We start from the raw sequence: 18,773 nt of genomic DNA on the forward strand, positions 1-18,773 counted from the left end.
AAAAAAAAAAAAAAAAAAAAAAAAAAGAAGATAGGAAGAAAGGGGAATCAGGAGAACTCCTTGTGTGGGTAACATTTATTGAGGTAATGAAGACTGGAAGGGGAACAGTCATGAGTGGGATAGGGGAGGAATCAAGAGTTCTATTTTGGGCTTTTTAAAGTTATGATATATATTAGGTATCCATGTGGAGATGTCAAGCAGGCAGTTAGACCTATGGTTCTGAAGTTTAGTGTGGAAGACTATGGTTACTCGTCCACATAGATAGATAGATGGAGTGTAGAAGGGATCTGAGTACCACTGAGTACCACTTTGGTACAAGGATTATTTTGAGCTTAATGGAATCAAAAAGAAGTAGATGCAAGAAAATCTCCTTGCCCTTCCCATCTGCCCAAAACCAGGGTATAAATTTCCCTTTGTGGATGTGGAGGTGTCCAATCCCCTCTCCCATACTCTTAATCCTTGGAGACACTGTTATCACACCAGAGATTTCTCTTACTCTTATCCTCCATTAATGGCTCTTAATAATAATAAGCTCTTAATAATAATAAAATAGCTCTTATCCTCCATTAATTTCCTTCCCACAATTTATGTCTTCTAAAAGTCCACAATCCCTTTCCTTCATCTGCCATTTCTCCACTATTTATCACTCTTTGTTAAAATGGTATATCAGCCCCTGGGTCTAACCACTTCTTGGGTCTTTACTTCTTTTCTATGAATCCCTTCCTATGTATAGTAAATAAATCTTTTCTTCTGTTAACCTGTCTTTCATCAGTTTAATTCAGGGCCACAGTCACTGAAACTACGGAAGTGAGGAAAAAAGTTTTTCCTTTCCTATAGGTGGAATGAGATTGGAGAGTCCAGAGAGCAGGGGCCGAGGACTCAGCCTGGGGCCCTCCAACAATGAGAAGTCACAGAGAGGAGGGGATGCAGCAAAGGACACTGGAGGAAGCAATCACTAGGGGTCAAGGAGAGGATTATGAAGGGAAATGGTCAGCCACACCAAATGTCACTGAGATGAAGGGATGAGGACAGGGAAGGAGGCCAATAGGGACCTCACAGCAACAAATTCACAGGAACAGGGGGTCAGATTTGGGTTGATGTGGACCCAGGAGAGAGGGGGTAGGGAAGAGAAGATGTTGACTACTTTTGGGGGAAGTTTTCCTGGTGTTGGGAGAACTGGATAACCACATGTAAAAGACTGAAACTGGACCCACACATTTCACCACTTATAAACAGAGATTCAAGACAGATAAAAGATTTAAATCTAAGGCATTAAATGATAAAAATCCTGGCTCGGCGCCTGTGGCTCAAGCGGCTAGGGCGCCAGCCACATACACCTAAGGTGGCGGGTTCGAGTCCCCAGCCTGGGCCCGCCAAGCAACAATGATGGCTGCAACCAAAAAATGGCCAGGCGCTGTGGCGGGCGCCTGTGGTCCCAGCTACTTGGGAGGCTGAGGCAGGAGACTTGCTTCAGCCCAGGAGTTGGAGGTTGCTGTGAGCATGATGCCATGGCACTCTACCCAGGAGGATAGCTTGAGGCTCCGTCTTAAAAAAAAAAAAAAAGAAATGATAAAAATCCTAGAAGAAAGTGTGGAAAAACTCTTGAAGATGTTGGTCTGGGGAAAGATATTATGAAGACTTCTGTGGCTATTGCAACAGCAACAAAAATAAACAAATGGGACTTAAATAAACTGAAAAGCTTCACACAGTGAAGGATATAACAATCAAAGCAAATAGACAACCTTCAGAATGAAAAAAGATGTGCATATTGTGAATGTGACAAAAGCTTGATAACTAGGATCTATAGAGAACTCAAATGAATCAACAGAAGAGTTAATCCCATCTATCACTGGGCAAGAGACATGAACAGTACCTTCTCTGAGGAAGATAGACATATGGCTAACAAACATATAAAAAAAAATGCTCATCATCCGTAATCATCAGAGAAATGCAAATCAAAACCACCCTGAGATATCACCTAACCCCAGTAAAATTAGCCAACATCACAAAGTCCCAAAGTTGCAGATGGCTGGCATGGATGTGGAGAGAGAGGAACAATTTTACACCACTGGTGGGACTATACACTAATAGAGCCTCTTTGGAAAGAACTATGGAGAATCCTCAAAGAACTCAAATTAGATCTCCCCAATGACCCCACAATCCCAAGACTAGGCATTTACCCAGAAGAAAATAAATCATTTTATCATAAGGACATCTGTATTAGACTTTATTAGAGCTCAATTTACAATTGCCAAAATGTGAAAACGACCTAAATGCCCACCAATCCAGGAATGAATCGACAAGCTGTGGTATATGTATACCATAGAATACTATTCAGCCACTTAAAAAGATGTAACTTTACATCTTTTGTATTAACCTGGATAGAGTTGGAACACATTCTTCTTAGTAAAGTATCACAAGAATGGAAAAGCAAGAATCCAATGTATTCAATTCTACCATGAAGCCAGCAGATGATCTAATACATGCCCTCATAAGAGGAAAACTCAAATTGATTCAAGGTGGGGGGCAGGGGAGTGAGGGAGCACGGAGAGAGGGAGAGGGAGGGGAGATAAGCATGCTCCAACTTATTATTTATTTATTTTTTATTTTTATTTTTTGCAGTTTTTGACCGGGGCTAGGTTTGAACCCACCACCTCTGGTATATGGGGCCGGCACCCTACTCCTTGACCCACAGGTGCTACCCCAAGCATGCTCCAACTTAATGCACACAACGTTAGGATGTATGGCACATCTCTTGCAGGCGGGACACAATTATAAGAGGGGCTTTACTTAACAAATGCAAGCAATGTAACCTAATTTGTTGTACCCTCAACCTGAAACAATAAAAAAAAAGAAAAGAAAATTTTTCCTGTAAAGGGGAGTGGACACATGGGGGAGTAGCTGGAGGGCAGTGCAGGAGTCAAGGGAGGGGTCTATTAAATAGGAGGAAAATAACACATGTGCATGCCGACAGGGTATAAGCTGATGATGCATGGGACAGCAGGTAATGGCAGGAACAAAGTTCTTGAGAAAATAGCCTTGAGACCCAGCAAAGCAGGCATTTGGGAATAGACAATTCATCCACTGCCACAGGAGAGAAAGCAGTGCCACATGGAGGGGGTGTGTGGTTCTGGGGGTGTGAAGATGAGGGAGTCCCTGTATGACTACTTTTACTTTCTCAACATAGTGTGAGGAAAGGTCATTAGCAAAGAGTGAAGGGTATGGGCGACTGAAGGTGGGAAGACAGATCAGTGGTGAATTGATCTGAAGACAGTAGGAAGTGTAAGGGGCTGCCAGTGTGGTGTGTCCTAGTACCGAGGTACACTAAGTCAAAGTTGGACCAGTTGACATTCCTATATGGCTTCCTCTAGCCATATTCAGCTGCTTGGGAGTGGGTGAAGAACAAGTGGAAGTTGGCATTTTGATGGTGGCAGAGTGGAGACGGGTACAACACAGAGAGAGAAGGGCAAGGCAGAGTGAATTTAAGCTGGGTTAAAAAAGAAATGAGGGCTGGCTGGGCACAGTGGCTCATACTTGTAATCCTAGTACTCTGGGAGGCTGAGGCGGATGGATTGTTTCAGCTCAGGAGTTCAAGATCAACCTGAGCAAGAGTGAGATCCTGTCTCTACTAAAAATAGACAAATTAGCTGGGCATTGTGAAAGGCAACTGTAGTCCCAGCTATTTCGGAGGCCAAAGTGGGAGGATTGCCTGAATCCAGAAACGTAATGTTATGGTGAGCTAGGCTGATACCACTGCACTCTAGCCTAGGCAACAGAGTGAGACTGTCAAAAAAAAAAAAAAAGGGAGGGCATATAGATGGTAAAACACAGGAGTGGGAGCCCTACATATCCTGTGGCTAAAGGATTATTGTTTTGGAGATAACAGAGGATGAAAGCCAGAAGCATGGAGGTGATAGGCAAAGGTGAAATGCTTGGAGTCAAATACTTGAAGGCGGTGCAGTTACTGGAGAAAGCAATAACATAAAACCACCTGACCTGGTGGAGTGGCACAGCGAAAAGCACTGTTGTGGATGAGATGACTAGAGAGGAATGGAGAGGAACTTGGTGAGATGGACTTCAGTGAATGGGTAGGAGATGTGTGCTGGCAAACCCAATAACAGAGCTCATGATGGCTTGAATGTCCCCTGCAAAATTCATGTTGAAATGTAATTACTATTGTATTGGTGTTGAGATGTGGAACCTTTAAGAGGTGATTAGATCATGACGACTCCACCACTATTAACATTAATGGATTAATGTTGTTATCCCAGGAGTAGGTTGGTTATCATGAGAGGCTCTTGATCAAAGGATCAGTTTGAGCTGATTTTCTGTCTCCCAGTCACTCTCCTTGTGATGCCTTCTGCTATGGGACACCCCTCTCCAGATGCCAGTGTCCTCAATCTTGGACTTTCCAGCCTCCAGAACCAACCACCAAATCCACATTTTTTTTTTTAAATAAATTACCCAGCCTGTTGTATTCTATTGTAGTAGCAGTGAACAGACTAAGGGCCAAAATTTGCACCCAGGACCCGGGCCCTCAGCACTGTCTCCCTAACCGCTACATTGCACTGCAAATTGTTTTTTGGCAATGCAGATTTCTCCATTCTTAAAATGGAGACATGAATAATGCATCCTTGCTGGGCAAGGAGCTTTGTAAGGCAATTTCCGTATGATAAGCCTACAATGCAATCTCTGACTGCTCAGGAGGCCCCAACAGCTTCATTTAATACAGGGTACACGACCCAGCTAACTTTGTCATACACTCTTCTGAATCATCTTCTGGTCATGAGTATTGCTTACTAATTTGACATTATGGACTGAGCTGCCTTAGGGGCTTGGAGTGCGTTTGAAGGTAGAATTAGTAGTAAAGAGGACTTTTTGCAGCTGCTGGTTTCCTGACACACTGGCTATCAGTCACATCTCACTTAAATGCTCTGGTATACCTTGCTACTTCCAAAAGTGCTGGAGTGAATCTCTTCAAAAACTGAAGCTTTCTTTTACAAAGTGAATCATCATCTGATTTGCAAATGAGGAATTTCATATTTTCCTTTTTAAAGGCAGGTGCCTAGGTAGAGTTGAGAATTTTGGAGACATCCATTCATTCAAATTTACATTTATTCCAAAAATATTTCTGCAGTCCCTCCCATGTGCCACACCCTGTGTCAGGCAATGGGAGACACAATGGGGAACAGAGGAGACACTGTGCTCATCTTCCAGGAACCCTGGGTCTGACCAGGGAGGCAGATGCTAAAGAAATAGTCACACAAATGATTCCCTGCCATCCCTAAAGGAAGTGTGGAGAATGACGGAAGTGTGGGCTCTGGCAGGGCCAGGAACTGCAGCCTGCTCTGCACTGACACAGGCAGGGACCTCTTGCCTGCCTGCCACCAGCACTGCCAGCCCTCCTGCAGAACTGGCTCACATGTGATCTCAGCTTTCTTTGCCGGCTTTCCATTTCATATGATAACTCAACAGTCAAAAACTACACAGCCTCCAAAATGCACCCTACCCCTATAAGAAATACCAACAAACTCAGCATGGGCAGAGGTTTGTGTTTTCCTCTCCCTCTAGGGCCTGGGCTGTCCCTACAGCATTTTTGGCAGGTCCTGGTGTTAGCAGCTAAATAGGCTCACACAAGGCGCTCAGAATTCAGAACACTTGGCAGCAGGAAAGGAGATCATGGCCATTTGGAAAGGGATTATGGAAAAGTCACGCGGAGTGCGATTTGGGCTTTGCGTTTATCTCAACTGAAACTTTTCAGAAAGCTGGGACAACCGATTCCAATAAAAGCTTCCCTAAGTATTTTTGGAGGCACAGTGATGGTGCTGGGCTGTGTGGGTGGGGGTGGCTTTTCCTGGTTTGTGGAATTGCATTTCATTACTGATAAAACTTCCATCAAATTTGCGAGTCAGTATTCAGATTCTAAGGGGTGTGTCCTGGGCAGGTGAAGGGAGAAAGTGGCACTTTGGGCCGAGAGTCAGAATTCAGCAGGGCCACTTTACAGCTGAGAGATGTGGCTAAGGTCAGAGCCAGATGTGGATCTGAGCCAGTGGGAAAACTGGGACCAGAAGTTTCCTTGGTCAGGACTGAACCTTGCCTCCCCCTCTCTGGGGGTGACAATAGCTGAAGCTGGAAACTCCCCAATTTGGTTTCACCCCAAGGATTCTAGCTCAGCCAAGCACCCTTATTTAGCTGAGTGCCTGACAGGGTCAGGGCAAGGACCCAGGTGACTCAGAGAGCCACAGAGACAGCACTGTCAGGCAGGGGAGCCCCGTACAGAATGAGCTGGCTGCCCCGCTGCACACCTGCCAGCTGCTGAGAGATTATGAAAGCAATGGTCCAGCAGAGAAGCCAGTGCACAGCCAGACCTTCCCACTGCAGAGGCAGGCAGGGGCAGGGAGGGGCAGGAGGAGGTGCTCAGAGGTTCCAAGAGCCTGGCCTGGGCCCAGATTGCTCAGTTTTTTGTTGTTTTTGGTAATTTCCAGCAGTCCAGGGTTTTCAGTTACTCATTCATTCATTCCATCCACTCAACATATGTTGATTAATCACCTACTTTGTGCCAAGCATTATGCTCCCTGAGTGACAGAAACTATAGATTTGCTCCACTTCAAAGCAGTTATTCCATGCGTAGCTGCTATTATGGCCATAGCCATTATGGATAGTTATTACTGTTTTACTGATTTCATCAGTGACAAGCACTACTAAGACATAGTGGCTGATCTGGGAGAAGAAGAAAGGAAACTAATTTGTCTGCACACCTATGTGCTATGCCAGCTTTGGACACATCTTATCCCATTAAAAAGAGGCCTAAACCATAGCTAGAGAAGCTGGCAGGGAAACAAATAATTAGCACATGTTCAGGGCCAGTAAAAGGGATGTCATAGAAGGTCCCTCTCCAGTGGCACCATTTGAGCTGAGACTTGAAGACCCAAGTTCATCCATTAGAAACCGGGAGAGATGGAGGGGCATTCCAAGTGGAGGAAACAGCAAGAGCAAAGACCTAGAGGCTAAAAGTGCCTGGACTGTGAGCCTGGGGGCTGGAGGGATGGTGGGAGGGGCTGCAGCAGAGAGGGGAGCAGAGTGGCCAGAGAGGGAGTGACTGGCAGGTGCATGTGTTCCCTCAAGGTCTGGGCAAGGTCTGCCCCCAGGACATGACCTTAGGCAGAGTCTCCCTCAAACCAACCAGCCCCTGAGGGGCTGAATCCTGAGCCAACCACATCCCCAGACTTTTCTCTGCTGGTAAGTGAGGACCTTTTGGCTACTTGGTTTTCTGTCCTGCCCCTCTATGCCCACTGCTGTTATTCCAAGTGCCAGGCTGAGGGACCTCAGGTCTGGGCAGGAGCTCAGTGCAATGGGCCTCTAAAGTTCCCTTCGCACAAGCGCCTGGAGTTCTAGTAAGCCCCACAGGAAGCACATGCTGTCTCCCCACACCCCTCTGTTTGGCAGCCTCCTTCCTGGATAGGCGCTGGGTGGTGGAGGGTGGAAAACAGGCAGCCCTCGCTCGGTGCAGCCATGAGACTGTAAGCAGCACAGCATAGGCAAACCCCAGAGTCCCTAACCCGAGTGTTAGTCCTTGTTGAAACCCCCTGAGCCTCCTCCTCCACCCCCACAACCCACCAGACTCCAGACTGGGCTGGGATTCTTCACTCTCAGTGGTACGGTACAGTTCAGGAGCAGGAGAGAAGACCCTGGGTAGTCAGGAGCCTCTCTTCTGCCCTTGATTGACTTGCCGTGTGATACCAAGAAAGTCACTGAAACTCTTGCAGCCTGTCCCTTCAGCTGTGAAATGGGATCTCATCTTTGCTGTCCTTGGGTTTGGGGGAGGTTTCTGAGGAAACATAGACAAAAACACAGCATTTTGGCAAGCACAGCACATGGCGGTGTAGAGGGGGAGCCAATCAACGAGACCAGTTGTGCCTTCATCATCTTCCTTGGTCCGCAGAACAAGAGCCCTGGCTGCTGCCATGGTGGAACTTGGAAAAGGGAGCTGCTGACAGGCTGTGCAGCTGCCCCTTCCCCAGCCCCGTCCTGCCCTTAGGGGCTACACTTGGGAATGGAGCCCTGGTGCTTTCTCCATCCACCCAGGAGCTGTGGTAGCAGCAAGGTGCAGCAGCCAGGCTCCCACCCACACGGGGGCTGTCTGCTGCATTGCCATCCTCCAGTGGCCACCACCCCAGCTGTCCTGATACTGGGTCACCTCAGAGCAATGCGGGAGGCAGGAGGTGGGTGGCGGGCCTGGCATCAGCCAGCCAACCTCTCTGCTGCTCTCAGCTCCATGACCTTCTCCTAAGCCCGAGTGTGGCCAAGAAGCCCTAGCACACGTGGGGAACAAAGAGGGCAGACAGAGGTGTAGCTGCCTGGAGTGCTGCTCTGGGGTGGGGGTCAGAAGCACCCAGTTATTCCCTATGTACATTCGTTACAATGATTAAAGAGTACTACACATATGAGGAATGATTAATTTCTTTGAGGACCGAAAGAAAAGCATCTTGAAAATCACCCTTCTAGGCTAGTTATGTAACAGCATAGCATAGCAACATGCTCAAGAGAGAGTGGCCAGAAGCTCCAGTAGCTAGAGTGTGGCTGAAGCCACATTGCAGGGGTGGCTGAGACTCAGAGGGCCACACACAGGGCAGTGAGGTTGGGTGAGCCTCAAGGGATAAGTGTCTTGGTCTTCCTCCCACACAGGGAGGCAGTGCCGGGCTCACCAACAGGGTTGACCAGTTCTGGGGAGCTAATGCCACCCAGGGTTACCAGGCACTGTATAGGTAGGTTAGGGCCTTCAATCTTTAAAATAACCCCAGGGGGCGAGAATCATTGTGATTGTCACTTTACAGAGGAGGAAACTGAGGCAAGAAAAAGTACAACCACTCTCCAGGAACACACAGCTTATAAGTAGTAGAATTGGAACTGAAGCTCAGGAAGGCAGGCTGCAGAGTGGGCGTGGTGAGTCTACACTAAACTCTATTGGGAGGATACAAGCAAATGGGTTTCCTGCACATGAGAATGTCAGAGCTGGAAGGGACTTGGTCATCTTAGGCACTCCATTCTTTTAGGAGAAGAGAAACTGAGGCACCAGGTGGTGATATACCCTGCTCAAAGCTGCACAGCTGGTGAAGTAGCAGAGCTGGGTCTTGGCTCTTAGTGCCCAGCTCACTGCTGCTTCTCTAGACTCTGGCTCTTCTAGATGTGGTCTAGGGCCCAGTTGCATGGGCACTACTGTGAACTGGTGAGGAATGTAGAGTCTCAGGTTCCACCCCAGACCTTCTGAACAGAAACCTTAATGGAACCCAGACTCCCAGGGGGGTCACATACACATGACAGTTTGAGAAGCACTGCTCCATGCCATCCTGCCTTGCCAGTCTGCAACACCTATTACAGTGAGTATAACCACATTGTATCCAGACACTGCAAAATTTGGAATTAGGATTCTGGACATGCCATCCCAGGGTCACCTCAGAATGAGTCCTCTGGGGGTTGGAAAAAGCAGGTGAAGCAGGTCCCCCAAAGCTTGATCTTTCAAAGAGCCCATGCACGTCAGCTGTCCAATTCTACTACTTACAAGCTGTGTGTTCCTGGAGAGTGGTTGTACTTTTACTTGCCTTGGTTCCTCACCGTAAAGTGATGAACATGATGATTCTTACTTTCAAGATCAAAGGCACTAACCTACCTGACCTGCTAATGAGCCAGAAGCTTAGCCGTGAGCTGGGGGTTGGCCAAGCCCAGGGAGGGAGTGACACTCACAGACAGGGTCCTGAGCATCCCCCACCACAATGTCTGGCTATCTGGAGAGAGGGCCTGAATTCTACTTAGGAAGAACTAGACCCCAGAAGTTAGCTAGGGAATGGCAGGTTTTAGGTTAGAACTTCCTCAGGCCAGCACCTCAAAGCAGTGGTCTGAGGTGAAGGTCAAGGGGCTTCACTACCTCTCTCTACTCTCTACCAGTATCATTTCCCAATTCCATGGAAAGTGATTCAAGACCCTCCAAGAACACAGCTCTCAATCTGCAGGCTATGGACTAGTGCCCTCCATGGTCTGTTAGAAACTGGACTGCATGGCAGGGGGTGAGCAGAGAGTAACTGAGCCAGAGTAACTGAACTGAAGCCAACTTCATCTATATTTACAGCCACTCCCCATCACTTGCATCACTATGTGAGCACCACCTCCTGTCACATCAACAGCAGCATTAGAGTCTCAGAGGAGCATGAAGCCTCCTATAAAATGCACATGTGAGGGATCTAGGTTGTATGCTCCTTATGAAAATCTAATGCTGCCTCCATCCTCCATCTCTCACCCCTGCCACTGTCCATGGAAAAATTCTTTTCTATGAAACCAGTCCCTGGTACAAAAAGGTTGGGGAACACTGCTTTAGGGCTCTTCAGAGAAAACTGGGGAGGAGATGCCCAATGGTCAGGGTTCAGCTCTGCTGCTACCTGTTTTCTATAATGGGCTGCTGGTCAGCTTTTGTTGACAAAATGGTTTAAATGCTTGGGGAAACTTCTGGAGGATTTTTATGGTGCTTCCAGGTGGAATATTCTAGGGGTGTGTCTTTGTTACATTGGGCACAATTCTGGGCTGTTCAAGGCTAGGGCCTTGGGCATAATCAGGGCAAAATGGGAGAATGCTCCCTGTTGGCCGGCTTGGTCCAAGGACAGTGGCAGACCATTCCTAGGAGGCTAGGATTAGGAGGAAACTTGGTCCAGGAGCCCTTCTTATCTTAGTCTTCGATGGCTTGGCAGCTGTCCACAAATTTAACCTTTTTGTCCTTCTTCACTTTCCCAAACTCCTCAAAGGAAGCAGCTGTCATTAAAACAAGAAAGGCTGAAGACACTAAACCCACAGCCTTGTTCAGGGGGCAGCTTAGCTCCTAGAACTGAGTGTGATCCTAGAGAAAATAAAGTGGATGTGTGGCCTGTTTCCATGGAGCAATTAGCTGGATAACTCTCTAATCTAGGCTTTGTAGAGGCATAGGCTCAGCTAGAGAGAGACCAGACAGTCTCTCAGTCAACGAGGCTGGCCACAAGCATCATGAAGACAGCAGTACCACTGACTCAGCAATTTCACTGCTGGGAAGTCATCCCAAGGAGATATTAAAGAAAAGGCCACATGTATAAAGATGATCACTGTGGCATTACTCAAAATAGCCCCAAACTGGGAAACACCCAGTTACCTAGCAATAGGGGAAGGGAATTATAGAATGTCAACTGGATGGAATATTACATTCCCACTAAAATCAGCCTGTGAAGGCTATGTGAGAACACAGAAACAACACTGATGATAAAATGTTAACAGAAGTTTGAAAATAGCTCAGCACATATCAGTTCCTTTTTTTTTTCCTACAAAAGGTATGACAAAGAACTGCAGGGGAACCTGAAAAAATGAAAAGAGTGGAGTTGGGACAGTGATATTAAGAGTAACTTGTTCTCTTACTCATTTAGTCAATAATTATTAAGTGTTTACTATGGGCTGAGTCCGATGCTGGATGCAGGAGATGGCACAGTGAATGAAAATGCATTTTCTGGCCAGGCACAATGGCTCACGTCTATAATCCCAGCACTCTAGGAGGCTGAGGCCAAGGGATTGCTTGAGCTCAGGAGTTTGAGACCAGCTTGAGTAAGAGTCAGATCCTCTCTCTACTAAAAATAGAAAAACTACCTGGTCACTGTGGTGGGTGCCAATAGTCTCAGCTACTCAGGAAGTTGAGACAAGAGGATTGCTTGAGCCCAAGAGTTTGAGGTTGCCGTGAGCTATGATGATGCCACGGCACTCCACAAAGAACGACAAAGTGAGACTCTGTCTCAAAAAAAGAAAAGAAAATGTATTTTCTGCTTTCCACCCAGAGCTTCAAATTTAATGAAATACTTTTGCCCTAAATGTCTTTCAAAGCTGTCATAGCATCATCTTTCAATAAAAAATAGTTGATGAGAGAAATAAGTAAGGAAAGGTATTCCTTTCCTTTGGGATAATGTATTTCATCCCAGGTATCAAAACCACCTCCAACTGAATTACATACATGCTAGAAAAAAAAGCCCAATGTAAATGTGGTTGTGACATTTGGGCTTATAATGTCTTGGTTTCCTTTGTCGCAAAAACATTTTTAAAAGATCCATGTTGAAAAAGGGGGAAAAAGTTAGGACTTGTTACTAATCTCGTGGCTGAATAATTAAGTGTGCCTAATTCTGAAAGTTGCAAGCTAAATTATGCAGTGCCAAAAGTGACAGCTCTTATACCTACACCATCCCGTCTACAGCAGCATGGTTTTAGCTTTATAGCTAAAAAACACTGCCAGAAAACCTAATAAAAGGAAGCAAAAATATTTCTGTTTATATCAAGATGCCATTTGAGAACGACTTTTAAATATGTTCTTTCCTATGTGTAAATCTGACAGCAGATGCATAATGAAAACTCCAGTGGAGAGTTTCCTTTTAATTTTTTCAAAGTAAACCAACAAAATATCCTTTAGGATATGAAATGATGGGTTAATACTCTTTGAATGATTTTGAATATCTCTGAGCTAGAGTATCACCTCTAGAAACATTACTTGGTACTAAAAGACTACAAGCCACCACCTTTATCTGTAGGAGTTCATGTCACCATAAGAGATGTAGACAGTGATGGGCAAAGGCTACACACGCATCTAGGATGAGTTACGCTTGTAACTCTTGTCTTGGCTGTTTGTTAAATGGAGGGGTGAATATACGGATGCATTCACGCTAAAACAAACTTGATTTCAACCCCTAGTGAATAAATGAGAAAAATAATAATTGCCTTGGATTTCAGTTCAGTGTAAGCAATCAGTATGAATAATTTAGACCACAAAGTGGATTTTAATTTTGCTCAAGCTATTCCCATTGAATTTTTTTTTATTTTTTGGAGATAGAGTCTCATTATGTTGCCCTCGGTAGAGTACCACAGTGTCAGAGCTCACAGCAACCTCAAACTCTTGGGCTTAAACAATTCTCTTGCCTCAGCCTCCTGAGTAGCTGGGACCACAGGAGCTGGTCACAACACCTGGCTATTTTTGGGTTATAGTTGTTATTGTTGTTTGACAGGCCCAGGCCTGGCTCGAACCCGCCAGCCTCGGAGTATTTAGCTGGCGTCCTACTGACTGAGCTATGGGAGCCAAGCCTCTTATTGACTTTCTATACAGCCTTAACCATTGCTGAATAATCACAGCAAAATTTTCCCATGGTATTTGTGCTGTGTGCACACATACGTGTCTATACAATAGCAAACTGCCCAGCTCTGAATATGGGGCCCTATTCAAACCAAATGTCAGGACAAATATTCTATCCATCTAAACCAGAGCATACACAGCTATACCTGAATCTTTCTTTATGTCTTCCACTGACTGTTTCTGCCCCTTCTTCTGCTCCTCTATACACATACGATCTTTAAGTGTGTGTGTTAAGTGCACATCAGTGTGTGCACACAAACAACAGTGCAAAAAAAAAAGGCAAAATGTAAGTGGCTTCTGTCCTTGGACCAGAGTTTACAAGAATGTCTCCTGTCTAATTCCTGGTCTCTGACTTTCTTTATACTGGCTCTTGCCTGACCAGATGTCTAAGACCTGCCAGATGCTTCTAACCTGTCTGACCTGTAAGATGTGTCTTATTCTTCAAGTTTTCCCTGGGCATAATGTGTTGACAGCCTAATCATCAAACCTGTCCCTACTCTGGTATCAGAAAACATACCCCTCCCACCCCCCCCACATGCATACTTACTCAGATGGACAGACACACAGCATTTGTTAAATTTTTCAGTCTCAGACAAGAATGTTCCCACCAATTATATGCATGAAATTGGGGGAACATACACTACATATTTGGGTTCTGTTCCTAACTGAATCCCTCATTATCTATGCAACACTGGACAAGGCCCTTAACGCTGTGTGATATGGGATTACACCAAAGGTCCCCTTCTTGTTCTATGTATCCTTAGTGAGAATGGCCAAGATATGCTGCTCATAAATACTGCAATCCAGCTGCTCATATTAGAATATGCTTTAATCAGGCCGGGTGCAGTGGCTCATGCCTGTATTCCTCACACTTCAGGAGGCCAAGGTGGGTAGATTGTTTGAGCTCAAGAATTCAACACCAGCCTGAGCAAGAGCAACTAGCCAGCACTGAGTGGTACAGGCCTGTAGCCCCAGCTACTCAGGAGGCTGAGGCAAAGAGATCTCTTGAGTCCAGGAGTTTGAGGTTGCTGTGAGGTATGATGATGGCATGGCACTCTAAAAGGGTAATAGAGAGAGACTCTGTCTAGAAAAAAAAAAGAAAGAATATGCTTTAACCTTTGCTATGTAGAATAAGCTTTAACCTTTTAAAATATAGCACTGGGCCTCATATACACAGTACATCATATTTATGGAATAAAAGAAGGAAGAGTTTTTCTATACTAAAGTCTAGATGAATCATTTAGCTGGGTCTACACAACACACACACACACACACACACACAAACACACACGTCCTGTTGGATTCAGCAGTATAAATAGCTGAACCAAATCATTTTGGTTCCCTGAATTCCACACTACGATATGAATCAAACACACTGTGATATTCACTCATAAAATAAAATCGAGTCAAGTATATGCTAAATTTCCTCTTCCCTGGATAAGGTGGCAGATAAAAAAATACTAACTGCCCATTTTGGACTGAGCTCTGACTTCTTGAGTTGTTGAATCCATAAAAGCATCAATAATAATGATAATTATCTCTGAAGACTCAGGGAATTCAAGGGAAAGAAACCAAGTAAACATAAGAGAAACAGACCTATTTAGGTCTTTCCCTAAATCTCGTCCAAGTGTGTTTTTTAAATAGAAGGCTGAAATGCCAATCACACTACTTGGGGATTCAGCAGAACTTATCTTACTGACAGAAGTGACCAATTTGAACCACTGCTGCACAATACCCCAGCAGGAGAATTACCAGCAGAGCCCCTGCTACTTGTGTGGCTGTTTTGGTATCTCTGCCGAGGGCTAGTTCAACCCTGAGTTGTCCACAGGCTGGCTCAAATGTTTCCCTGCCGATTTTGGAAGCAACATGCTGGGTCATTCGCAACACGGCCACATGCTTCCGTGTAGCCTTCCTACATGGCTTGCCTACAACAGAAAACACAAATCAAGAAAGAGAACATAGTTTCTTTCTGCTTGCCTAAAGAGCCAATCCTATCAGTAGTTTAAAGGCTGGGGAATAGAACAATTCCCCAACATGCTGACGTGATTTTGTGCAAAGAGCTGAGAGAGAAACTTTAGAAGCTGTGTCTGGCCTCAGAATCTCTGTGTCCAAAGGGACAATGAACAAAAGATTTATGATGCTCATTAGAGAGGCACAGAGAACTCAGGTCACTGGAATGGGGCCCTATTTGGATGGACTCAAGGCCCAGTGGGGCAGAGGACATTGCCAACAGCTTCCTCTTTACCCACTGGGCTCCATTAGGAAGTCAAAGCATGACGCTGGGAAAAAAAATGTTGTGATCACCCAATATGTGTGCAGGTGCTTCTATGAGGAAGAAAGCAAAAGGGAGTGTTTACAAGAGGAAGAGTCCAAGTCAATAAGGAGCCTCGAACACATGATGTCATCCTCTAGGACTAAGCAAAATCCTTAGTACTTTTAAGGCACTTAAAAAAAACTCTAGTTGCTATAGCAACTTGATGCAGCTCTTAAAAGGGGATTTTTGAGGGGGTCATTTTATATCTTCTATCACCATAACAACATGATATAGCTTTTAAAAGGTATTTTTATCCAATTTGTGTGTGCCTTGGACTTGGGCCATATTTGCCTTTTCTATTTAAAATAATCAGATCAAGCATGACACATGAAAAAATCACTGAAGGCAAGGAAGTCCTTTCATAGACTATACACACACACTTATAGAGACATCTCTGGCTGCTCATATGCAGCACAGGGATGCAGCCTCTCCCTGCCTCCGACAGCCATCTATGGTGGCTTACACTGGTCAGTTATAATCCATGCCCCTGTCTCTGAGCTGGCATACCAAACCACTCCAGAACCCACCCACGGAAGGCGTGTCTATGACAGCCCTCACTTCTCAGTCCAGGAAATCCAACCCCCTCCTCCAAAGCTGCACCACCAGGGACAGTGCCGGGGATAACCAGAAGTGACCAGCCAAGTGCCTTCTCCCACCCTGGGACTAGAAGCAGGAGTGGGGGACACATACAGTCTTGCCAATGTGAGAACCTTGTATTTCTTCTGCCCTCTACACAGGTGAGTAATAGGGATGTGGAGGGGTGGTGCGGTGTGACACCCAGGGCCCAGGAAAAGGGCAGCATGGGAAAGTGAGTGAGAGGAAAGGAAGAAAGAGGAGAAAAGTGGTGAGGTGGACAGCAGGGGTGGCTCCAGAATTTCTCCATGAGAGCTCAGAGGCAGCAATCTGGCTGTGGCAGGGAGGGAGAGTGAAGGATTATTTACACAGTATTTTTGGTCAAATTGAGAAAACATGAACCATTTATGCCAAAAATAGGGAAAAGAGATAATGGAAAGTATATGGAAAATGTCCCTGCTCACAGCTATCCCTTGGTGCCACTATAGATTGGAAAAAATGGCAAGGGAACAAAGGAAGAGGTCAAGATATTGGAGATGAGGCTGGGAGTGCGGGCTTACCAAGGGGGGCGGGGGGTGTGCAGAAGTCCTGGACTCCAACTAATAGGCTTTTACTTTGGAGGAGGGCAGTGTAGATTGTAGGAGAAGCAGGTAGGAAGGAAATCGAGGGAAAAATGATTCTGGGGCAAGTGGTCGCCCTCCCCTGAGTAAAAAGGTTAGAGGCCGCGGAGGGAAAAACGCAGGGTAAAGGAGAAAGACAGAGGGAAAGAAGAGGAAATAAACGTGCTGAGAGTGGAGGGGAAAGGACTTTCGAAATCATCTGGATAAGGAAACTGAGGCCCGGGGAGTGGGGTAGCCAAGAATAGGAAAAAGAAAAAAAAAAACAACAGCAGCCCTTGACATATATCATCACACTTTCACCTCTTTTACACGTAGAGGAGAAAACTGAGGCGCACAGAGGTCAGGTCATGCAGCCTGCAAGAACTGCTGGAGCGCAGGCAGCCCCGGGCTACCCTGCGCCTGGGTGAGGTTCTTTCCACCCGGCTACACAGGCGAGTCACCGCTGTGTGAGCTCCAGAGCTGGGCTTTCCTCCTGCGCCCAAACCAGGAAAGACAGAGGAAACAGGAGGAGGGAGACGATCGGGGCAGAGGGGACAGGGACAGACGAAAGTCAGCAAAGGTACATTAGAAGGGAAGGGAAGAACCGAGGGGCGGGCCGGCTGTTGGTGAAAGACGCTGAGAGGAAAGACGCGTGCGGGACGCGCCGCTCACCTATGGTTGAGACCACAGTGCCCACGAAGTAGAAGGCGCCCGGGAAGTCCCAGCGCGGGCGCAGCGCGTCGGCACGGACGCCGGCCGCCAGCGCGGCCTCGTAGTGCCGGAGGAAGGCGCGCAGCTCCGGCTCGGCCACGCCGTGCGCCGCGCTGAAGTTGCGCAGCGTGGCTCCCCAGCGCGCCCGCGCCTCCGCCTCGCCGGGGCTCTCCAGCGCGGAGAAGACTGTGGCACCCGCCACCAGGTAGAGGCCGATGAGCGCCGCCAGCAGCACGAAGCGGCCGGTGTCCTCGTTGAGGTGCGAGCGGCGGCAGCAGCAGCAACAGCAGGAGGGGCGCGGCAGGCGGCGGCGGCAGCGGCGGGGCGGGGGCCGGGGGCTGCGGGAGGACATGGTCCGGAGCTCAGCCCCGGGGCCGAGGAGGCGCTCGGGGCCCGGGCCGCGACATCCCCCCCGCGGGAGCAGGAGCGTGAGGATGGTGGCCAGGAGTCGGGGGCCGCCGTGGAGCCCCTCGCCGTCTCTCCCAGAACCCGGACGGAGAGCGCCTCCGCCTCCTCCCCGGCGCTCAGGCCACGCACGAGTCCCGCGGCCCAGCGGGCGCCAGGGCTAGGGCGCTCCTCTGCGCGCCCCGACGCCTCGCCGGCTCCCGCGGCTTCTTACCCGCCGCCCTCGGGCGCGGGGCTCCGCAGCTAGGCCCCTGCCGCCCTGTGGCTGGCGTCCGCGGGGCCCCGGGCCTCATACTCCTTTCCAGTCAGGCCGCGGGCTGCGGGCAGGGCGGGCCGTGGAGCCCGGGCGCCTAGGACAGGGACACGGCAGCAGGGTGCGGAGACAGCCTCCGTGGGCGTCCCATGAGGCGTTCAGGGCTCAGCAGTTCCTAGGTGCGGGCTGTGGGGACAGTCCTGCTCTCGCCCCCAGGGCTGAGCTGTCGGCGTCGGCTTCGGAGCCTCGGAGCCGAGCCCAGTCCGGGGAAGCGCTCCCTTCCCAGCTCCAGCCGAAGAGTCGCTCGGCACCGAGAGGCGGAGTCACTGGCGCCCGGGGCGGGGTGTTGGGGAGGGGTGAGTAAGGAATGGAGCGAGGGGGTGGAGAGTTGGGCTGCTGCGACGCCTCCCGGTGGTTCTGGTGGCACTGATGCGGGGCACCGGCGCAGGTTGTCCGACTGCGGTGCGGCTACTACCGCGCCAGGGAACCGCGTCCTTCTCTGCGCCTCGCCTTCGGAATCCCTCTCTATCTCAAGCTGCGGTGAAACTTTGCTCAACTTGATGGTGCTCTGAGCTCTCCAGGGCTGGGGGCCGCACGACGCGAATCCCCGGCACCGGGTTCTCAGACTCTAACTGAAGTTTAAGTTCCCTTCGCTCACTCTTTTGTCCTGGATCCAGCTGCAGCGCCAGGACTCAGAGGGTTCCTTTGGGGAAATGATACTGCTTGGGTAATGGGGAGAGGTGG

The 18,773-nt window shown here is 48.0% G+C and overlaps 1 protein-coding gene across 1 annotated transcript in view; it reads right to left on the reverse strand.

Moving 5' to 3' along the window:
• KCNK12 (potassium two pore domain channel subfamily K member 12) overlaps nt 1-18,340 on the reverse strand; it is a 50,968-nt gene extending 32,628 nt beyond the window's left edge. Inside the window, exon 1 of the mRNA XM_003787898.3 lies at nt 17,333-18,340. Coding sequence (XP_003787946.1) covers nt 17,333-17,723 — 391 coding nt within the window. The 5' untranslated portion in view covers nt 17,724-18,340. The remainder of the gene's footprint in view (nt 1-17,332) is intronic.
• Nucleotides 18,341-18,773: the final 433 nt, after the last annotated feature.

Source organism: Otolemur garnettii, unplaced genomic scaffold (assembly GCF_000181295.1).
Source record: "Otolemur garnettii isolate 467f Iridium unplaced genomic scaffold, OtoGar3 scaffold00024, whole genome shotgun sequence".
Lineage (NCBI taxonomy): Eukaryota > Metazoa > Chordata > Mammalia > Primates > Galagidae > Otolemur > Otolemur garnettii.